This window comes from Macaca mulatta, chromosome 7 (assembly GCF_049350105.2).
Source record: "Macaca mulatta isolate MMU2019108-1 chromosome 7, T2T-MMU8v2.0, whole genome shotgun sequence".
Lineage (NCBI taxonomy): Eukaryota > Metazoa > Chordata > Mammalia > Primates > Cercopithecidae > Macaca > Macaca mulatta.
The window spans coordinates 144,166,041-144,190,917 of record NC_133412.1 but is presented as its reverse complement, the minus strand read 5'-3'; the positions used below and the strand labels follow the sequence as shown (position 1 = coordinate 144,190,917).

Here is a 24,877-nt window from a genome sequence, read left to right as displayed (position 1 = left end):
TCGCAGCAGGGTCATCTGTTCCTTCCTGGATTGCATCACCAATTACAACAAGGCCTAAAAGCTTGATGCATACCTGTACAAGTGCACAGGACAGAGACCATTTGTGACTATGAAGGTTGTGGCAAGGCCTTCAACAGGGATTGCCATCTGAGTTGCCATATCCTGATTCATACTGGAGAAAAGTCATTTGTTAGAAAGACGTATGCATCTTAAAACTTTTCTTCCCTGCTACCACCAATAGCCAAGTATGCTGACTGGAGACTCATGGACCAGCCTGCCCAGACCCAACACCACAGGCACCCATGTATGCCGATCCATGGGCCAAGGACTAGTACACCTGACCCACTGCAGCCACTACTGGCGTCTGAGGACTAGCCAACCTAGCATCTGTATCCCCGGCAATGCCTCACCACAGCCTCTATGAACAAATGCAGCCTGAGTCACTGAGGAATTCACAGACATGACTAACGCCGATTATGGCCAAAGAAATCATATGGAGAATACGCTACCATGCACAACCAGAATCAAAGACAAAGCATCCTGTCCAACCAACACTATACATATATCTAAAGGAAATAGTCTTTCTCTCCAAACGCCAATCCATACAATTGGAAAAACTGTTATATCAGATGTATCAATGTAAGGACACAAGAAACATGAAAAAGCAAGAAAATGTAACACCTCCAAAGGAACATAATAATTTTCCAGTAATAGATACCAAAGAAAAGGAAATCTATGAAATGTCTGAAAAAGAATTCAAAATAATGATATGAAGGAAACTCAGTGAGATACGAGAGAACACATAAGAGTAATACAAAGAAATCAGGAAAACAATTCATGATCTAAATGAGAAACTCAACAAAGAGATATATCATAAAAGGGAACCAAACAGAAATTCTGGAACTCAAGAATTCAACAAATGAAATAAAAAATATAAGCAAGAGCTTCAACAATAGATTAGATCTAGCAGAAGAAAGAATTTCTAAACTTTAAGATGGATCTTAAAAAAAAAAAAAAAAACGGAAGGAAGGAAAGAAGGAAAAAAAAAGCTCACATGATATATATGACACTGCAAAAATGACCAAATATTTGAATTTTGGAGTTTCTAGAAGAAATGAGCAAAGGCATAGAAAGCCTATTTAAGGAAATAATAGCTGAACACTTCCCAAGTCTTAGACATCTAGATACAGGAAACACAAAGTTCTCAAATACAATTCACCCAGTAAGGTCTTTTCCAAGGCACATTATAGTCAAACTGTCAAAAGTCAAAGACCAAAAGAGAATTCTGAAAACAGCAAGAGAAAAGGGTTAAGTTATATACAAGGAAACCCCCATTAGACTAACATCTAATTTCTCAGTAGAAACCTCACAAGCCAGAAGAAAATGAGGTGACACATTCAAAGTGCTGAAAGAAAAAACTCTCAGCTAAAAATACTATACCAAGAAAAGCTTTAGCCTTCAAAAATGAAGGAGAAATAACATCTTTAGCAAAAAGCAAAGACTAAGAGAATTTATTACCACTAGACTGGCTCTACCAGAAATTAATGAGTCCTATAATTAGAAGCAGAAGGATGATATCTACAATCATGAAAACACATGAAAGGATAAAAACATTGGTAAAGAAGATAAACGAATGATTTTTTTAAAAAAAAGTCAAATGTTATTACTACAAAAAACCAATCAAATTGGAGAGTAAATAATAAAAGAGGAAGAAAGGAACAAAGGATATATAAAACATTCAGAAAACAATGAACAAAATGATGGGAGTATGCCTTCACCTAGCAAAAAACCTTGAATGTAAATGGCTTAAATTCCCCAGCTAAAAGATATAGATTGTCCAGATGTGTATACTGATATCAACATAAATAAATAAAAATATAGTCTGCTTGAATTTTTTTTTAAAAAACAGTCAAATTATATGCTGCCTATATGAAACTAATTTCCCCTGTAGACACACACATAGATTGAGAGAAGACATTTAAAAATATATTCCAGACAAACAGAAACTAAAAGCATACTGGCAGAGCTATACTTGTCTTAGGCAAAATAAACTGCAAGTCAAAAGACATGAAAAGAGACAAAGAAGGCCATTATAATAATAATAAAGGTATTGGCCGGATACAGTGGCTCATGTCTGTAATCCCAGCACTTTGGGATGCCACGGCAGGTGGATCACGAGGTCAGGAGATCGAGACCATCCTGGCTAACACGGTGAAACCTCGTCTCTACTAAAAATACAAAAAATTAGCTGGGCGCAGTGGCAGGCACCTGTAGTCCCAGCTACTCAGGAGGCTGAGGCAGAATGGCGTGAACCCGGGAGGCGGAGCTTGCAGTGAGCTGAGATCGCACCACTGCACTCCAGCCTGGGTGACAAAGTAAGACTCTGTCTCAAAAAAATAAATAAGTAACAAAGGGATCAATTCAGAAAAGGGTATAACAACTATAAAGACATATGCACCCTACACCTGAGCACCCAAATACATAAGGCAAATATTATTAAAGCTAATGAGATAGACCCCAATAGAATAATAGTTGGGAATATCAACGCCTCAATTTCAACATTGCACAGAGCACCTAGACAGAAAATCAACAAAGAAATATCAGACTTAGTCTGCACTATAGAACAAACAGACCTAGCAGACATTTATGTCATCCAATAGCTGCAGAATACACATTGTCCTCATTAACACATGGGACATTCTCCAAGACAGACTATATGTTATGCAACGAAACAAGTCTCAGCAAATTTTTAAAAATTGAAATCATATGAAGTATCTTCTCAGACCATTATGAAATAAAACTAAAAATAAATAACAAGAGGAACTTTGGAAACTGTACAATTAAACAGATATTAAACAATGTGCTCCTGAATGAAAACTGGGTCAACAAAAAAACTGAAAATAAAATTTAAAAATTTCCAATACAAATGAAAATACAACATACTAAAACCTATGGAATATAGCAAAAGCAAATGCTAAAGGAAAGAGTATAGTATAGTATAGTATAGTATAGTATAGTATAGTATAGTATAGTATAATATGGTACAGTATAGTAAAGAATATAGGCAATAAATGCCTCCATCAAAAAAGTAGAAAGACTTCAAACAACCTCATGATGTATCTCCAGGAACTAGGACCTAAGAAAGGTAAGAGCAGAAATAAATTAAATTAAAATGAAGAAACAATACAAAAGATCAAGGAACCAAAAAGTTGGCTTTTTGAAAAGATAAATGAAATTGACATACCTTTAGCCAGAAAAAGAAAGACCCAAATAAATAAAATCAGAGATGAAAAAGGAGATATTACAACTAATAGTGCAAAAATTCAGAGTATCATTAGTGGCTACTATGAGCAACTATATGCGAATAAATTGGAAAATCTAGAGAAAATGGATTAAGTCCTAGACACATACAACCTAACAAGATTGAACAATGAAGAAATCCAAAAGCTAAACAGACCAATAACAAGTAAAAAGATAGCAGCCATAACAAAAAGTCACCCAGTAAAGAAAAGTCCAGGACCAGATGGCTTCACTGCTGAACTCTTCCACTGTTGGTGGAAATATAAATTAGTAAAACCACTATGGAGAACAGTTTGGAAGTTCCTGAGAAAACTAAAAATAGAGTTACCGTATTATCCAGCAATCCCAATGCTGGATATATACTCAAAAGAAAGGAAATCAATTTTATTGAAGGGATATCTGTACTCAATGTTTGTTGCAGCACTGTTCATATCAGCCAAGATTTGGAGGCAACCTAAGTGTCCATCAACAGATGAATGAATGGATAAAGAAAATGGGGTACATATACACAATGGAGTACTACTCAGCCATAAAAAAAGAATGAGATTCTGTCATTTGCTATACCATGGATGGAACTGGAGGTCATTATGTTAAGTGAAATAAGCCTGGTACAGAAAGACAAACTTCACATGTTTTCACTTATTTGTGGAAGCTAAAAATTAAAACAAATGAACTCATGGAAATAGAAAGTGGAAGGAGGGATGGTTATCAGAGACTGGGAAGGGTAGTAGGGGTGGTGGGGGGAGACAGTGATGGTTAATAGGTACAAAAAGTAGAAGAAAGAATGAATAAGATCTAGTACTTGATAGCACAACAGGGTAACTACAGCCAATAATCATTTAATTGTACATTAAAAATAACTAAGAGTAATAACTGGATCATAACACGAAGGACAAATGCTTGAGGGGATGAATACCCCATTTACCATGTGATTACTACACATTGCATGACTGTATCAAAGTATCTCATGTACCCCATAAAAATATACACCCATTCTGAAAAAAATGAAGAATGTCTAGAGAAATAATGGCCAAAATTTTCCAAATTTAATAAAAACTATAAACCACAGATTCAATAAACCCCAAGCACAAAGACATGAAGAAAACTATGTGAATGTACATCATAATCAAATTTCTAAAAACTAGTGATAAAAAGATAATCTTCAAGCAGTAGAGAAAAAGTTATCTACATAGGAATAAATTCAGTCAGAAGCAATAAAAGGGAGAAGACAGTGGAACAACATCTTCATGTACTAGAAGAGAAAAAACCTGTCGTCTTAGAATTTTATACCCAATGAAGTATCTTTCAATACCAATAGTGAAATAAGGACTTATTCAGAGCTACAAAAGCTAAGGAAAGTTGCAGATTTTCACTACAAGAAATGTCCCAGGACAGCAAGAAAGGGGGATTTTAAACTGGAGAGGAAGCCGGGTGCAGTGGCTCATGCCTGTAGTCCTAGCACTTTGGAGCCAAGGCGGGAGGATCACTTGAGCTCAGGAGTTCCAGACCAGCCTGGGAAACATAGTGAGACTTCGTCCCTAAGTAAAAAAGAAATGTCCTAGGAAATCTTTCAAGCAGGAGGAAAAATGACACCAAATGGAAACATGGATATGCACAAAATAATGCAGGGCACTAAATATGATAATTACATGCCCTACAGATGAAAGAAATAGTCCTTGATGAGCTGTACTTAAGGAACAACACCTAAGAAGCCTTACCCATACCTGAACCTGATTTAGATTATAACATTCTAGACTTCCAACTATACTGGAATGAGACTTTTGGGGGATATAGGAGAGGGTATGTGCACTTTGCATTTAGAAGGGATGTTGATCATGGTGGTCTACTGATGGACTGCGGTAGTCAGCTTCTGAAGTGGTTCCCATGATCCTTGCCTCTTGCTTTTATACTTGAGTATATTCTCTTCTCACAATGTACCAAGGTTAGTCTATGTGCACAACAGAATATGGAAGAAATGGTGGCATGTCATTTCCAATACCAGGTTATAAAACAGTACAGCTCCTGTCTTGGGCTTTCTCTCTCAAGGATCACTTGCTCTGGGGGAAACAACTGCCATTTTATGAGTACAGTTAGGTAGCCTATGGTGAGGACCACATGGAGGGGAACTGAGGTCTCCAGCCAATAATCAGAAGGAACTGAGGCCTATAAACAGTGAACCTCAGATGATTGTAGCATCATGAAAGATCCAGAGCTAGAATCATCCAGCAAAGCCACTCCCAGATTCATAACCCAGAGAAATCATGAGAAAATAAGTATTTGTTGATAATAAAAAAAAAAGTCATGTATTTCAGCACTATGGACAAACATTAAAATCTAATCAGAAATTAGTCCAAACAAAGTTATAAGTCATGTGCTGCTTAACAACAGGATACATCATGAGAAACGTGTGGCTAGGAAATGTCATCATCGTGCAAACATCAGAGTGTACTTACACAGACAAGACACTGAGGCTATGTGGTAGAGCCTATTGCTCTTAAGCTACAAAAATGTACAGCATGTTACTGTACTGAATACTGTAGGTGACTGTAACACAATGGCAAATATTTGTGTATCTAAACATACACAGGCTGGGTGCAGTAGCTCACAGCTGTAATTCTAGTACTTTGGGAAACTGAGACAGGAGAATTGCTTGAGCTCAGGAGTTTGAGACCAGCTTGGGCAACACAAGAAGACTCAGTTTTTACAAAAAACAACAACAACAACAAATTATTTAAATTAGCCTGGTGTGGTGGCGCACATCTGTAGTCCTAGCTACTTGGGAGGCTGAGTGGGAGGATCGCTTGAGCCCAGGGGTTCAAGGTTACAATGAACTGTGATCACAACAATGCACTCCAGCCTGGGTGACTGAGTGAAACCCTGTCTCAAACAAACAAATAAATAGAAGGAGAAAATGATTCCTTACCTGCAATACTGTGAAGACTGTGCTTACATGAATAGCAAAATATAGCACACCAATTACAATGCATACTACCAGGTCAGACTGTAATCGCTCACTCTGTAGGGAAAAAAAGAATTATTAAACAATTACATAAAAATTTTTAAAATCTTTTACCTTTATTCCCCATTGGCACAGTTTAAGAATTAACTTTTTGCCAGGCTAGCTCAGTCAGTATTAAAGAAAAAAAAAATAATTTTTCATTGATACTTTCACACTTCTAGATTCATTCTCTCTCTCTCTCTCTCTCTCTCTCTCTCTCTCTCTCTCTCTCTCTCTCTCTCCTCTCTCTCTAAGATGGAGTGCAGTGGGACAATCTCGGCTCACTGCAACCTCTACCTCCTGGGTTCAAGCGATTCTCCTGCTTCAGTCTCCCAAGCAGCTAGGACTATAGGCACACACCACCACGCCCCACCATACCTGAGTAATTTTTTGTATTTTTAGTAGAGACAGGGTTTCACCATGTTGGCCAGGCTGATCTCTAACTCCTGACCTCAAGTGACACGCCCATCTTGGCCTCCCAAAGTGCTGGGATTACAGGTGTGAGCCACCACACCTGGCCACACTTCTAGATTTCTTACACATATTAACCACAAAAAATCTTATTTATCCTCAATTTCCTCATATTTTGGCTTTGACACTGTAATACTAAAGAATTGAACAACTTACCTAATTCTGCATGCCGTATAACATATTGCAATAAAGTCTTTTAGAATGAAGATTTTATTCCCCCATTGGTCTGTAAGTTTTACTTTTACATATGGGGAAAGGAGATAAGGTACCTTAAGGTACTGTAATTTTTCATTTAGAGCACTAATGCTCTACTCATATATGTTTGTTTTTGAGACAGGGTCTCACTATGTTGCCCTGGCTGAAGCGCAGTGTCTATTCACTGGTACAGTCATTGCACACTAGAGCTCAGAACCCCTGAGTTGAGGGGATCCTCCAGCCTTAGTATATCCTTTGGATAACTTATACTTTCATTGGTCTTTTGACATGTGAAAACTGTTATGCTTAAGTCCATTTTACTTATTAGATTTTGGTTCTATCAGTGGTTATAGAAAAATCAGAAACCTCTTGATATCTTTGGTCATCAACAGACCTCTTAGATTTATGCTTATAAGCCAGATTCAGAATATCCTACTATACTTAACATGAAACATTCTCTGTCCACATGGAAACCGAAGTTAGAAAAAAGTCATTCTAACATCTTGATATAGTTTTGTATTTCTAAAGTTTCTGAAAGAATATGTGAACAGGTCAAGTGCACTGAAAGTAAATGTGTCTAATTCAACATCTATATAAATTCAGTCTTTTGCAAAGGAAAATGACCTAAAACTGAGAAAAAAGATTTTGTTTTATTCCACAAATAGATATGAATTTACAGAAATCATTTTTCAAATAATTACTAAAAGAATACAAGCAACATTATAATTCATGAAATTAGAAAATTTTAAAAACTACTGCATTTACTTAAGTACATTAGTACAGATTATTGTTCTCTCCTTCAGCCTAGAATACACACACAGTTTTAAGACTGGCCTTAAGAAATAAAACAACCTAAAAAACTAATAAATGACTTACAAAGGCCATTTTTTTCAACAAGACGAACAACAACAACAAAATGAATCTAATTTGTGTTAATGCTGATCTTTCAGATCCTAGTCTAAATCGAATAGGAATAAAAATTCTATGGCCAATGAAATGACTTAATTTCATCTGACCTAAAAATAAAATGCTTAGTATTCTGTTCTATGCACAAACCAAGTCTGAGGAATGAGCATTTCTTACATTTTAATATTTGGAATAAAGACAACAATGTACAACTAATCCTATAAATTATAATTATACATTTTTCTCCAATTACTAATGACTTTCAAAAAGTGTTCCTCATACAACATGATCAACTGTCTAAGATTTAAGTCTTTTAGGTGATTCTAAATGTTAAAACTTACAACAGAATTTCTAAGTTTTTCAGGCAGTGGATCTTTTACTTCAGATAGAGGGTCTTCTGGATTTTTCTCTTCCATTTTTGGAAAAATCTTGGATTGCACTAAAGAGCTTTATGTGAAAAAAAAAAAGAAAAAAATAATAGAAAATACACATATAATCTGAAAATCAGTGATTCAAATGGGCAATGAAGTTTATGATAGAAAACCAAATGATTCGAGTATATTTAATCATTACCAAATGAGAAATTCTAAAATGTTTAGGATACCATAAATAAGCATACAGTGAAAATATTTTTATTAAAACATAGTTTCAATAATTGGGAAGGAAAACACTAATATTCCCAGCCAACCTGATTAGAATAACCCAAAGTTAATATATTTTGAAACTTATTATAGATTAGGCCAAAGCACTTTGGAAAGGCATTGGAAAAAAGAGATCTTGAAAGTTATTTGAAAAAAACACCAACTTACTTAAATTTCTTTAGTTCAGTAACAATTGGGTTCACTTACAAAAGTACAGACGGATCACTGCTTTGTCGGCTGAGATGGTAAGACACTGCCACTAATAAACCACAAAAAATGGAGAAAAGTACTGGAATATGCTGGCCATCCCAAGAATCCTGTAGAAAAACAAATTTAACAGAATAATATGCTTCTAATTTACAATACTTCACATAATCCTTTTGTGTCAGTATTTTGGAAAAAGACAATGAACTTAAATTCAACAAAAGTTTTTAGCCATGTTATTAATTGCATTTTATTCCAGAAAAATTTAGATTTATTACTTTCTGATAAGCTAGAATCTGGCCACTAGATGTCTTTGGTACTAAAGCTACAGATTTTTTTCAGGGGGAGAGCACTAATGCTCTACTCATATATGAGGAATAATTTGCTTTTGATGAATATGGCTATCAATTCTTTCACATTTTAAATGCTATTAAGTTTGCAGTAAACTGTGTTCCTTTTGGAAGAATAAGATATCTTGGTATAGTAAATTTTATATACAATAATAGAGTAGGAAAAGACAACACATGATACATTAGGCAAAAGAAAAGGCTGACATTTGGTGTGTTACTCTCTTGATGCCTTTGCCCATGTAATAAACTACTATGTCCTCCACAGCACTGAGCAGGCATTCAGTAACTGTTTTCTGAAAGAATGACTACATATACCCAGAAGGAAATACTACAAAGGCTATCTTCCAAGGCCAACCACACATGTGGTCACTCCATGTGAGCTCTGCTCATTGTAGCATCTCTGGAGTCTATCAGCATGATACCTGGCAGAGAGTGGGCAATACGCTAACTGGAACAGGTTACAGTTCTTAAGTATGTCCTGTGTACGTAGACACTATTCTAATCCTTCATTGTTCTCTGGAGATTCGGAAAGGAAACATGGTAAGAGTGGGGACCCAAATGGCAGTTTTTAATACAACTTGCCTTTTTCCCACTTAAAAGCAGACTTGGAAATTGTTTCACATCATAACGCAGACATTTTTTTTAATGGCTACATCAAAACCTTATCATCATATTGAACACTGTGTAGAGCTGCATCCTTAGATCTTTATTTCCCAAATAATTTTTACAGTAACCTTGAAAATATACACTATTACCCCCAATTTATAGATGAGAAAACTAAGGCACAGAAGAGGGTTTAAGTAATTTGTCCAGTTAAGCAGTAGAGCCAGAAAGTGAACTCTTGATATGTTTGAATATACTGAAAAGAAAGTTAAACAATATCTTAAGAGCTTGAGAATGAAAGGGAGATAAATACATACAAAAGCAAAGTATAGCAGAAAACAAAAGATATGAAGGAAGAGCATTTACACAGTGATAATAAAGTAAACACAGGTATATAAGGGAGACAAGAGAGGCTACATGTGCAGTGCAAGCTGGGGTGAGAGAAAGTAAGTCAAGCCTCTGGGAGACCCTCTCTTGAGCAACCCACTTTCTCAGCATGAGAAAACTCTCTCTCTCTTTCTCTTCTTCTTTGTCTACTAATCTTTCCACTCCTAAACCCACTCCTTGTGTGTGTCCGTGTCTTGAATTCTTTCTTGGCGCGAGACAATGAACCACAGTGCCTAGAAAGAGCCATGAAGTTTGCCTTTGAGGAGTTCCGCCTGTGGTACCAGTTTGCTCTGTCCCTGATGGCTGCTGGAAAATCTGCTCGTGCTGTGAAGGTGCTGAAAGAGTGACTCTACCCGAAGCCAGACAATGCCACCATCCCTCTCCTCACTGCCAAGCTATACATGGGCTCCCTGCACTGGCTGGAAGAGGCTGAAAAGTTTCCCAAAAGTGTCATTGATGTGAGAGAGAAAACATCAGAGTTCAAGGCCAAAGGCCACTTAGGTCTGGGGCTCATGTACAGACATGAGCAGGACCTGCTGACGGTGAGAGACGTCCTACCCACAGAGCTGTTGAGCTGCAGAGCTGGGCTGCCTAAGTCTATACTGCAGGATTACCACAGTCCCCTTCTGTCTCAGGAGGTGGTTGAAGTTGGGGCATTCTTGTGTGCTGTCCTGTGGAGCCCTAGGTGCTGCTGTCCTCTTTGTTTGGTCTGATGGGAGAATGTGAGGGCAGGCAGAAAGGTCCTGTGCCAGGGCTTCTGGACCTTGTTTTCAGGTGCATTATGCTGTTGGTGCACTGGGCACCTCGCTGGGCTTTGAGGGATGACTAGCCCACTCAGCCTTGCACCTGCACCTGTCCCAGCACTTGGACCCCAGGCCAAGGGATGTTGGATTTGACGTATAAGAATATAGACAAGTCAGGGACAGACACTTCCAAGGAGCTTCCCTTGACTGGTCAGGAAATGTCCCTTCTCCATTGGCACGTTTTAATTCGCAGATATGTACATGTGCAGTGTAGCAGCTCACCAGACACCCAGGGCTCTTGGGTGCAGTGATTTTGGATGTGCTTAGAGTTCTGGTGGAAGGGCTTTTGGCTAAGAAAAAAGTCTTGTATACTTCGTGAAGTTTTCAGTGATGTTTGCAGAAAGTTTAAATTAACAACCTTTTTCTGAACTGTTACTGCTCCTTAATTATGTTGTTAAATATAACACAAATGTAAAAAAAAGAAATCTCAGAAACAAATGGATAACTTAATGAATTTGAATTAGTATAAGATAAAATATTCTTATAACCATCGCCTTGCTCAGGACCTCATTTATGATGATGAGGGAAGGAATACGGGAGACAAAAGCCATAAATTCCTGGACATAAGCAGGGAATTTGGCTTTGAGCTACTTAATGGCCAAGGGAATTTTAAAAATAACACTGGTTATATGGGGAAAAAACAAAAAGCCAAAACCAAAATGCATGCTAGATTTCTTGGGAAAACAAACAAGAATTGGCTGTCATCAAGATTTAAAAGAAACATCTTGACTGAGTCTTTACAGAAGGGACGCTAAACAAAGCATTGAAGGACATCAACATGACAGCCCCATGATAAAGGGACCACCGTTTTCTCACACACACTCTTGGAAGATGCCTCCGTGCAAATGACAGGCATAATACTGAAAGGAAATGTGGGCAAGGAAACCCTAGAGGCGGTCAGACAGCCTGGTCCAAACATGCAGCTCTTGGATGGTTTAACCTAATCTAGGGATGTAAACTAGAATACTCTGAGGAATAAATGGAACACATGCATTCTAAACTAGCTTCTAAAAAAAAAAGAAAGAAAGTCAAGCCTCCAACTTTCATACAAGGCAGTCCACAGGTTCTGCTGAAGATGTCAGAAAATACAAGAAGCAGAAATGAAAGGTAGATCTATAGAGGTAAATGCCAAAAAGAATCACTTAAAAATAGTAAGTCTGAGGAACGTAAAATGGGTTAGGAGATTGCTGTTCTTGCTGTAAGTCTTGTAAAACTATTTGACACTGTGATATATGAATGTACAACTTTGATAAAAATTAAAACTAAAAAAAAAAAAAAAAAAAAAAAAGATGTCCAGCACAGCCACTTTGGAAAACTGTTAATTCCATTTCTAGGTATTTACCCAAAAGAAATGAATACACATGTCCACAAAAAGACTTGCACAATGATGTTTACAGCAGGCTTATTCATAACATTCCTCAACTAGAAACAACTCAAATGAGCATCTCTAAGACAGTAGGTAAACTGTGATACAGTCATACAATGTGGGTAAGAAGGAATTAAAACTAAATGGAATACTTATCTACAATAAAAAGAAACAAGCTTCTGATACACACAACTTGGATGAATCTCAACAGTATCACACTGAACAATTAAGTCAGATACGAAAGAATACATATGGTACGATTTCATTTATATGAAGTTCAAGAACTGCAAACCTAGTGTATAGTGAAAGATAACAACAGTGAGGATTAGGAGAGACAGGACAAAATACGAGGAAATTTTCTGAGGTAATGCAACTATTTTATATCTTGATAAGCGCATGATTACACAGGTGTATGCATTTGTCAAAACTTACCAGATTGTGTACTTCAGATATTTGGATTTCACTATATGTAAATTTTGCCTCAACTAAAACGAGTATTTAAGAAACAAAAAAAAAACAAAAGATGCCTGTTTTCATTTGACAAATACTTGACACTACTTACTACTCTCAGATAAAAGAAGAACATTCTTAAGTTTATCTCAAAATGACTTGTTTATTTTATTTAGATTAAAAATTCAGAAATATGTATTGAAAGCAATTCATGAACACCACCTGTTGTCTGCCTCCCTGCTAATTCGTATGTTGAAATCTCAATGCCCTGTGTGATGGTACTAGGAAGTTGCACCTTTGGGAGGTCATAAGGTCCTGATGGTAGAGCCCTCATGACCAGGATCACTGTCTGTAGAAAAGGAACCCCAGAGGGCAAGTCCTGTTTCTGCCACTGAGAATATAATAAGTTAGTGTCTGCAACTGGGAAGAAAGACCTCACCAGAACCTGACCATCCAGTACCCTGATCTCAGACTTCCAAGCCCCGGAACTGTGAGTAATAATTTTCTATTGTTTATAAGCCACCGTCTATGGTACTTTGTTAAAGCAGCCTGAACTGAGACACATCCTTAACTTACAAATTATATATAAACACACAGACAGTTAACTACTACTCTGTTGAATCACTAACTAGAAGAATCAAAAGCAAACCAAAACCTAGATGCCTTTAAGTTCTTAATGGATTCTGATTCAGAAGTGAAAGAAAGGACATAAACTATGAAAAACAAAACTGCCCAGGGAAATTGGCCTAGGTCAAAAGGTAGATCTGCTTCACCCACTGTAGTGGACCTTGACTTCCTTCAAGGTCTAAATGTTTTTATTTCATTACATAACAGCCTAAATATCTTAAAAATATGAAAACATCAAGAACATTTAAACTTTATTAATAGGATGTACTAGGATGGTTTTAAAGAAAAATTTTTAGCTTTTAATGAACTATGCATCATACTAAAACGTTTAAGAAAAAAAGAGTAAATACAAGGAAAGCAGATGTCACATAGATGTAAAAGCCTGTATTTGTGAACAGATTAAAAATAAATAAATTATTCCTAAAGGCATGCAATAAAGTCTCCAAATAACTCTAACTATCCAGAAGTAACCACTGTTTTCAAATTCTTGTATATTCTTCCATTATTATTCTATGTAACTACAAACTTTCATGTGGGCTTTTAAAAAAGCACAAAGGAAACACTGATTTTTTTTTTTTTTTTTTTTGGCCTATTACTCTCCCTTAAAAAAAAAAATAGTATGTCTTAAAGATCACTTCACATTAGCATGTAAAAATGTATTTTATTTTTTTTCATGACCAGTCACAAATGACAGATATTAGGTTATTACCAGCTTCTGCTGTTACAAAAACTGCTTTAATGAAATCCTTGTACAGGCATACCTCGGAGACATTGTTGGTCCAGGTCACCTCAATAAAGCAAGCTGCAGTAAAATGAGTAACACAAAATTTTTGGTTTCCCAAAAGTTATGGTTACACTATATTGTAGTCTATTAAATGTGCAATAATGTTGTGTCTTAGAAAAAAATGCGCATACCTTAATTTTAACATTAATACTTTAATGTTAAAAAATGCTAAGGATCATCTGAGCCTTCAGTGAGGTGTAATCTTTCTACTTGTAGAGGGTCTTGCCTCGATGTTGATGGATGCTGACTGTTCAGTGTGGTAATTACTGAAGGCTTGGGTGGCTGTGGCAATTTCTTAAAATAAGACAATAATGAAGTGTGCTGCACTGATTGACTCTTTGTTTCATGAAGAATTCCTCTGTAGCATGCGATGCTGTTTAATAGCATTTTACCCACAGTAATGATTTCTTTCAATATTGGAGTCAACCCTCTAAAATCCTGCTGCTGCTTTATCAGCTAAATTTATGTACCATTCTAAATCCTTTGTTGTCATTTTAACGATGTTCAAAGCATCTTCACCAGGAGTCAATTCTATCTTAAGAAACCCCTTTCTTTGTTCATCCATAAGAAGCAACTTCTCATCCGTTCTAGTTTTATGTGCTTTCGGTAATTCACTCCTATATATTCAAGCTACACTTCTAATTCTCGTTCCCTCGCTATTTCTATCACATCTGCAGTTACTTCCTCCACTGAAGTATTGAATCCCTCAAAGTCATCCACAAAGTTTGGAAACAACTTTTTCCAAACTTGTGTTAATATTGATATTTTGATCTCTTCCCATTAATCCTGAATATTCATAATGACTTCTAGAATGGTGAATCTTTTCTAGAAGGTTCTCAATTTACTTTGCCCAGATTCATCAGAAGAATTACCATCTATGACAGATACGGGCCTTACAAAATGTATTTCTTAAATAGACTTGTTAGTTGAAATTACTTCTTACTGCACGGGCTACAAAATGCCCATTTGTGTTAGCAAGCATGAAAACAACATGAATCTCCTGTACACCTCCATCAGAGCTCTCAAGTGACGAGCTGCATTGTCAATGAACAGGAATATTTTGAAAGAAATCTCTCCTATGAGCAGTAGGTCTCAACAGTACACTTAAAACATTCAGCAAACCATGCTATTAAGAGATGTGCTGTCATCCAGGCTTTGTTCCATTTACAGAGCAGGCAGAATACATTTAAGGGCCCTGTGATTTTCAGAATGGCAAATGAGCACTGGCTTCAGCTTACTGTCACCAGCTGCATTAGCCCCTAATAAGAGAGTAGGCCTGTCCTTTGAAGCTTTGAAACCAGGCATTAACTTCTCCTCTCTAGCTGTGAAAGTTCTAGATAGCATCTTCTTCCAATACAAGGCTGTCTACAATGAAAATCTGTTGTTACTGTAGCCACTTTCATCAATGATCTTAGCTAGATCTAATGGGTAACCTGCTGCAACTTCCATATCAGTACTGCTGCTTCACCTTGTACTTTTATGTTATGGAGATGGCTTCCTTCCTTAAACCTCATGAATCAATTTCGGCTGGCTTCCAAATTTTCTTCTGCAGCTTCCACAACTCACTCAGCCATCAGAGAATAGAAGTGTTAGAGCCTTGCTCTGGATTAGGTTTTGGCTTAAGGGAATGCCGTGATTGGTTTGATCTTCTATCCAGAGACCACTAAAACTTTCTCTGTATCAGCCATAATTACGGCTGTTTCTTTTTCTTTTTTTTTTTTTTAATTTATTTATTATTATTATAAGTTGTAGGGTACATGTGCATAACGTGCAGGTTTGTTACATATGTATACTTGTGCCATGTTGGTGTGCTGCACCCATCAACTCGTCATTTACATCAGGTATAACTCCCAATGCAATCCCTCCCCCCTCCCCCCTCCCCATGATACGCCCCGGTGTGTGATGTTCCCCTTCCTGAGTCCAAGTGATCTCATTGTTCAGTTCCCACCTATGAGTGAGAACATGCGGTGTTTGGTTTTCTGTTCTTGTGATAGTTTGCTAAGAATGATGGTTTCCAGCTGCATCCATGTCCCTACAAAGGACACAAACTCATCCTTTTTGATGGCTGCATAGTATTCCATGGTGTATATGTGCCACATTTTCTTAATCCAATCTGTCACTGATGGACATTTGGGTTGATTCCAAGTCTTTGCTATTGTGAATAGTGCCGCAATAAACATACGTGTGCATGTGTCTTTATAGCAGCATAATTTATAATCCTTTGGGTATATACCCAGTAATGGGATGGCTGGGTCATATGGTACTTCTAGTTCTAGATCCTTGAGGAATCGCCATACTGTTTTCCATAATGGTTGAACTAGTTTACAATCCCACCAACAGTGTAAAAGTGTTCCTATTTCTCCACATCCTCTCCAGCACCTGTTGTTTCCTGACTTTTTAATGATCGCCATTCTAACTGGTGTGAGATGGTATCTCATTGTGGTTTTGATTTGCATTTCTCTGATGGCCAGTGATGATGAGCATTTTTTCATGTGTCTGTTGGCTGTATGAATGTCTTCTTTTGAGAAATGTCTGTTCATATCCTTTGCCCACTTTTTGATGAGGTTGTTTGTTTTTTTCTTGTAAATTTGTTTGAGTTCTTTGTAGGTTCTGGATATTAGCCCTTTGTCAGATGAGTAGATTGCAAAAATTTTCTCCCATTCTGTAGGTTGCCTGTTCACTCTGATGGTAGTTTCTTTTGCTGTGCAGAAGCTCTTTAGTTTAATGAGATCCCATTTGTCAATTTTGCCGTTGCTTTTGGTGTTTTAGACATGAAGTCTTTGCCCATGCCTATGTCCTGAATGGTACTACCTAGGTTTTCCTCTAGGATTTTTATGGTATTAGGTCTAACATTTAAGTCTCTAATCCATCTTGAATTAATTTTCGTATAAGGAGTAAGGAAAGGATCCAGTTTCAGCTTTCTACTTATGGCTAGCCAATTTTCCCAGCACCATTTATTAAATAGGGAATCCTTTCCCCATTTCTTGTTTCTCTCAGGTTTGTCAAAGGTCAGATGGCTGTACATGTGTGGTATTATTTCTGAGGACTCTGTTCTGTTCCATTGGTCTATATCTCTGTTTTGGTACCAGTACCATGCTGTTTTGGTTACTGTAGCCTTGTAGTATAGTTTGAAGTCAGGCAGCGTGATGCCTCCAGCTTTGTTCTTTTGACTTAGGATTGTCTTGGAGATGCGGGCTCTTTTTTGGTTCCATATGAACTTTAAAGCAGCTTTTTCCAATTCTGTGAAGAAACTCATTGGTAGCTTGATGGGGATGGCATTGAATCTATAAATTACCTTGGGCAGTATGGCCATTTTCACGATATTGATTCTTCCTATCCATGAGCATGGTATGTTCTTCCATTTGTTTGTGTCCTCTTTTATTTCACTGAGCAGTGGTTTGTAGTTCTCCTTGAAGAGGTCCTTTACATCCCTTGTAAGTTGGATTCCTAGGTATTTTATTCTCTTTGAAGCAATTGTGAATGGAAGTTCATTCCTGATTTGGCTCTCTGTTTGTCTGTTACTGGTGTATAAGAATGCTTGTGATTTTTGCACATTAATTTTGTATCCTGAGACTTTGCTGAAGCTGCTTATCAGCTTAAGGAGATTTTGGGCTGAGACAATGGGGTTTTCTAAATATACAATCATGTCATCTGCAAACAGGGACAATTTGACTTCTTCTTTTCCTAACTGAATACCCTTGATTTCTTTCTCTTGCCTCATTGCCCTAGCCAGAACTTCCAACACTATGTTGAATAGGAGTGGTGAGAGAGGGCATCCCTGTCTTGTGCCAGTTTTCAAAGGGAATTTTTCCAGTTTTTGCCCATTCAGTATGATATTGGCTGTGGGTTTGTCATAGATAGCTCTTATTATTTTGAGGTATGTTCCATCAATACCGAATTTATTGAGCGCTTTTAGCATGAAGGGCTGTTGAATTTTGTCAAAAGCCTTTTCTGCATCAATTGAGATAATCATGTGGTTCTTGTCTTTGGTTCTGTTTATATGCTGGATTATGTTTATTGATTTGCGAATGTTGAACCAGCCTTGCATCCCAGGGATGAAGCCCACTTGATCATGGTGGATAAGCTTTTTGATGTGTTGCTGAATCCGGTTTGCCAGTATTTTATTGAGGATTTTTGCATCGATGTTCATCAGGGATATTGGTCTAAAATTCTCCTTTTTTGTTGTGTCTCTGCCAGGCTTTGGTATCAGGATGATGTTGGCCTCATAAAATGAGTTAGGGAGGATTCCCTCTTTTTCTATTGATTGGAATAGTTTCAGAAGGAACGGTACCAACTCCTCCTTGTACCTCTGGTAGAATTCAGCTGTGAATCCGTCTGATCCTGGACTTTTTTTGGTTGGTAGGCTATTAATTATTGCCTCAATTTCAGAGCCTGCTATTGGTCTATTCAGGGATTCAACTTCTTCCTGGTTTAGTCTTGGAAGAGTGTAAGTGTCCAGGAAATTATCCATTTCTTCTAGATTTTCCAGTTTATTTGCGTAGAGGTGTTTATAGTATTCTCTGATGGTAGTTTGTATTTCTGTGGGGTCGGTGGTGATATCCCCTTTATCATTTTTAATTGCGTCGATTTGATTCTTCTCTCTTTTCTTCTTTATTAGTCTGGCTAGTGGTCTGTCAATTTTGTTGATCTTTTCAAAAAACCAACTCCTGGATTCATTGATTTTTTGGAGGGTTTTTTGTGTCTCTATCTCCTTCAGTTCTGCTCTGATCTTAGTTATTTCTTGCCTTCTGCTAGCTTTTGAATGTGTTTGCTCTTGCTTCTCTAGTTCTTTTAATTGCGATGTTAGAGTGTCAATTTTAGATCTTTCCTGCTTTCTCTTGTGGGCATTTAGTGCTATAAATTTCCCTCTACACACTGCTTTAAATGTGTCCCAGAGATTCTGGTATGTTGTATCTTTGTTCTCATTGGTTTCAAAGAACATCTTTATTTCTGCCTTCATTTCGTTATGTACCCAGTAGTCATTCAGGAGCAGGTTGTTCAGTTTCCATGTAGTTGAGCGGTTTTGATTGAGTTTCTTAGTCCTGAGTTCTAGTTTGATTGCACTGTGGTCTGAGAGACAGTTTGTTATAATTTCTGTTCTTGTACATTTGCTGAGGAGTGCTTTACTTCCAATTACGTGGTCGATTTTGGAGTAAGTACGATGTGGTGCTGAGAAGAATGTATATTCTGTTGATTTGGGGTGGAGAGTTCTATAGATGTCTATTAGGTCTGCTTGCTGCAGAGATGAGTTCAATTCCTGGATATCCTTGTTAACTTTCTGTCTCGTTGATCTGTCTAATGTTGACAGTGGAGTGTTGAAGTCTCCCATTATTATTGTATGGGAGTCTAAGTCTCTTTGTAAGTCTCTAAGGACTTGCTTGATGAATCTGGGTGCTCCTGTATTGGGTGCATATATATTTAGGATAGTTAGCTCTTCCTGTTGAATTGATCCCTTTACCATTATGTAATGGCCTTCTTTGTCTCTTTTGATCTTTGATGGTTTAAAGTCTGTTTTATCAGAGACTAGTATTGCAACCCCCGCTTTTTTTTGTTCTCCATTTGCTTGGTAAATCTTCCTCCATCCCTTTATTTTGAGCCTATGTATGTCTCTGCGTGTGAGATGGGTCTCCTGAATACAGCAGACTGATGGGTCTTGACTCTTTATCCAGTTTGCCAGTCTGTGTCTTTTCATTGGAGCATTTAGTCCATTTACATTTAAGGTTAAGATTGTTATGTGTGAACTTGATCCTGCCATTATGATATTAACTGGTTATTTTGCTCGTTAGTTGATGCAGTTTCTTCCTAGCCTCGATGGTCTTTACATTTTGGCATGTTTTTGCAATGGCTGGTACCGGTTGTTCCTTTCCATGTTTAGTGCTTCCTTCAGGGTCTCTTGTAAGGCAGGCCTAGTGGTGACAAAATCTCTAAGCATTTGCTTATCTGTAAAGGATTTTATTTCTCCTTCACTTATGAAACTTAGTTTGGCTGGATATGAAATTCTGGGTTTAAAATTCTTTTCTTTAAGAATGTTGAATATTGGCCCCCACTCTCTTCTGGCTTGGAGAGTTTCTGCCGAGAGATCTGCTGTTAGTCTGATGGGCTTCCCTTTGTGGGTAACCCGACCTTTCTCTCTGGCTGCCCTTAAGATTTTTTTCTTCATTTCAACTTTGGTGAATCTGGCAATTATGTGTCTTGGAGTTGCTCTTCTCGAGGAGTATCTTTGTGGCGTTCTCTGTATTTCCTGGATTTGAATGTTGGCCTGCCCTACTAGGTTGGGGAAGTTCTCCTGGATGATATCCTGAAGAGTGTTTTTCAACTTGGTTCCATTTTCCCCCTCACTTTCAGGCACCCCAATCAGACGTAGATTTGGTCTTTTTACATAATCCCATACTTCTTGCAGGCTTTGTTCATTTCTTTTTCTTCTTTTTTCTTTTGGTTTCTCTTCTCGCTTCATTTCATTCATTTGATCCTCAATCGCAGATACTCTTTCTTCCAGTTGATCGAGTCGGTTACTGAAGCTTGTGCATTTGTCACGTATTTCTCGTGTCATGGTTTTCATCTCTTTCATTTCGTTTATGACCTTCTCTGCATTAATTACTCTAGCCATCAATTCTTCCACTTTTTTTTCAAGATTTTTAGTTTCTTTGCGCTGGGTACGTAATTCCTCCTTTAGCTCTGAGAAATTTGATGGACTGAAGCCTTCTTCTCTCATCTCGTCAAAGTCATTCTCCGTCCAGCTTTGATCCGTTGCTGGCGATGAGCTGCGCTCCTTTGCCGGGGGAGATGCGCTCTTATTTTTTGAATTTGCAGCTTTTCTGCCCTGCTTTTCCCCCATCTTTGTGGTTTTATCTGCCTCTGGTCTTTGATGATGGTGATGTACTGATGGAGTTTTGGTGTAGGTGTCCTTCCTGTTTGATAGTTTTCCTTCTAACAGTCAGGACCCTCAGCTGTAGGTCTGTTGGAGATTGTTTGAGGTCCACTCCAGACTCTGTTTGCCTGGGTATCAGCAGCAGAGGCTGCAGAAGATAGAAATTTCTGAACAGCGAGTGTACCTGTCTGATTCTTGCTTTGGAAGCTTCCTCTCAGGGGTGTACTCTACCCTGTGAGGTGTGGGGTGTCAGACTGCCCCTAGTGGGGGATGTCTCCCAGTTAGGCTACTCAGGGGTCAGGGACCCACTTGAGCAGGGAGTGTGTCCCTTCTCAGATCTCAACCTCCGTGTTGGGAGATCCACTGCTCTCTTCAAAGCTGTCAGACAGAGTCGTTTGCGTCTGCAGAGGTTTCGGCTGCGTTTGTTATTGCCCTGTCCCCAGAGGTGGAGTCTACAGAGACAGGCAGGTTTCCTTGAGCTGCTGTGAGCTCCACCCAGTTCCAGCTTCCCAGCAGCTTTGTTTACCTACTTAAGCCTCAGCAATGGCGGGCGCCCCTCCCCCAGCCTCGCTGCTGCCTTGCCGGTAGATCACAGACTGCTGTGCTAGCAATGAGGGAGGCTCCGTGGGTGTGGGACCCTCCCGGCCAGGTGTGGGATATGATTTCCTGGTGTGCCTGTTTGCTTAAAGCGCAGTATTGGGGTGGGAGTTACCCGATTTTCCAGGTGTTGTGTGTCTCAGTTCCCCTGGCTAGGAAAAGGGATTCCCTTCCCCCTTGCGCTTCCCAGGTGAGGCAATGCCTCGCCCTGCTTCAGCTCTTGCTGGTCGGGCTGCAGCAGCTGACCAGCACCGATCGTCCGGCACTCCCCAGTGAGATGAACCCAGTACCTCAGTTGAAAATGCAGAAATCACCGGTCTTCTGTGTGGCTCGCGCTGGGAGTTGGAGACTGGAGCTGTTCCTATTCGGCCATCTTGCTCCGCCCTCTCTCTCTTCTTATCATTTCCTGGAGTAGTACTCTTAATTTCCTTCAAGAACTTTTTGTTTGCATTCACACCTTGGCTAACTGTTTGGCACAAGAGGCCTCGATTTAGGCCTTTCTCAGCTTTCAATATGCCTTACTCACTAAGCTTAATCATTCCTAGCTTCTGATTTAAAGTGACAGCTATGCGACCATTCCTTTTGCCTTGTGAACACTTAGAGGCCATTGTGGGGTTATTGATTAGCCTAATTTCAACATGGTTGTATCTCACAGAATAGGGAGACCCAAAGTGAGGGAGAGAGATGAGGGAATGACCAGTCAGCAGAGCAGTCAGAATACACACCATGTTGATCTGTTAAAGTTCACCATCTTCTATGGGTGCTGTTAATGGCACTCCAAAAACAATTACAATGGTATCAGACATAACTCATCACCATAATAGAAAATAACAATAAAAATTTTAAATATTGCAAGAATTACCAAAATGTGACACAGAGACACAAAGTGAGCACATGCTGTTAGGAAAATGGCACCATTAGACTTGCTTCACACAGGGTTGCCACAAGCATTCCTTTTGTAAAAAACACACTATCTGTGAAAAGTAATAAAGTAAAGCACAATAAAATGAGGTATGCTTGTACATAATCTCTGCTTGTGCATAACAAGTATATCTATAGATTTACCACACTACAATGAGTGATATTTAAAACTAAAATTGTCTAATGCAAAAGTGATGCCCCAGAAAGAAGAAAAAAACTTTACCTTCCTGCCTGCCTTAGGATGCAGGAATCTACCTGGCAGCTTTATAGCTGCTGCCATTCTGCTGTATAATTATAGTTGAATAGGCCTTTCTAAACGAGGCTAGAAAACTTACCACACTTATTAACTTCTGTGACTACAATTTCCAAATAACAATTCACTTTCCAAACCCTGATTCAAAACACAAATCTACAACTTGAGCTAGGACCGTTTACAGGTGGCACATGTGGGAGAATCCTGGATTTGGACCTTGTTGCCGCCAGTTCTTTCCTGGGCTTAGCTCTATCAATTATCTCCCATCCACTAGATTTCCCCTCCTTGCCTTTTAGAGCAATTAAGTCTCAGATCTTTTTTAAAAACAAAAACCAGAAAACAACCCCCATTATGTGTGCAAGCTTTCCAACTGCACTCTAGAAAGAGTAGAATATATTTCCTTAATATATATTCAAACCTACTTATATTAATCTGGCTTCCTTAATCCAAAACACTAATATCCTATAACTGCCAAATTCAATAAAAACTTTTTTCAGACTCATACTGCCTCTGAAATTTCCTTTGTGTGATTTTGTTGTAACCAACACTTACATACTGGTATTTCCCATAGTCTTTCCTCATCCATTTTCTCTTGTCAATCCACATTAAGAGTCTTTTTCTTACATTTTATTCAATTTTATGGATGACTTCTAAATCCATTAATCATGACATCAAACCTCTGTACATGTAACTAGCTACTATGTATCTCTGGATACCCCATAAATATCAACAAATCAAGTGTTCCAACATAAACAATCACCTTCCTCAACAAATGCCAAGGTTTCCAGTCTTGTGCATTAGCACCATATCTAACCAGCTGTTCAAGTCAGCACCCAGAATCATCCTGGATCCTCTTCTAGCTCATATATCTTTATCCAGACAGTCTACAAATATATTCATGAAATCTAATTTTAGTTAAGTACCTCATAATTTCAAGATTAAAGTGGAACAGTCTCCTTTGATCCCTCCTGCTTAGACTTCAATCTTCACAATGGAGAAAAGTAACCTTTCTAAAATGCAACTCTGATCATTTCCTTTCACTGCCTCAAATAAATTCATGGTTTTGCATCTTTACCCCAACACATTCAGGATAAAAGCTATTTCATGATCCAGCCTTTGCTTACCTTTCTAGCCTTAGAGGAATGACCTTAGATGTCATCTTTCCTCATGTACCCAAACCTCCAGAAATTCCAAATCATTTGCCATTTCCTCTACACAACACATTTTCTTTACAAGCCCATGGGTCTTCATCTCTTGCTTCAATTAGCTAATGCTCAAAATCTGGTTATATCACCTTCCTGGAAAATTGTCTTTAATCTCTTTTGGCAGAATAAAGTAGTCTTAATTTGTATACCCACAGAACTGCTTTCATAACCTTCGTTATGCTGTATTGAACATGTTGGTTGACTTGTTAATCACCGCTAACCTACAAGTTCCTTCAAAGCAGAAAACGGTTTAGCATAACAGCTGGTACACATAAATGCTCTACAAATGCTACTTAAATGAGGCAAAGAAGGATCTGTGAGTCACTTGTCATAGTCCTTTCAAACCTAACATTCTCTGGTTGTCTTGCACTAGTTGCCAAACAAAAAACGAAAGCAACCCACAAGTATGCGTGAGGAGCTGAAAGCTGTCTACAAAAATGTTTAAATTTTTATGTTTACAACTTGTTGACCATCTTTTAAAGGGAAGTTCATAAGGCTCATTCAGATCTTCTAACCCAATGACATTAAATTTCAGTATATTACTTTTTATTAGCATGTATCTTAAATTGCAGTCCTTGAACTTGTTTTTATAAGTTTAAAAAACTGTGATATGAAAAGTAGTTAAATTCTTAAGTAGAATTTTAAAATTGACTTCACATTCTGTAATTACTATGCCTACCCTTATACCAGATGAGCCTAGTTTTCAATAATCTGTTTCTAATATTAACCTATGACTACTGCAGGAAAAATAATTTTCTTTTAGTAATGGTTAACTATTAAACTGTTTTCAAATTCAAAGTAGTTGAGAATGAGAATAATGTTTAACATATGAAGACCACGAAAATTAATGCTAAGTGGCCCCAGGGGAAAAAATCATTATTAGTTGATTTTAAAACAACATTCATATAGAAATACAGCCTTAAAGACAAAACATACTATAATTTATTG

General features: G+C 37.9%; 1 protein-coding gene across 5 annotated transcripts in view; it reads right to left on the bottom strand.

Moving 5' to 3' along the window:
* PCNX1 (pecanex 1) overlaps positions 1-24,877 on the bottom strand; it is a 211,017-nt gene that overhangs the window by 69,238 nt on the left and 116,902 nt on the right. For all 5 annotated transcript variants that reach the window (XM_015143998.3, XM_015143994.3, XM_015143993.3 and 2 more), the window contains 3 exon segments: positions 8,719-8,828; positions 8,212-8,317; positions 6,224-6,316 (listed from right to left, as the gene is read on the bottom strand). In XM_015143998.3, the coding sequence (XP_014999484.1) occupies positions 6,224-6,316; positions 8,212-8,317; positions 8,719-8,828 (309 nt within the window).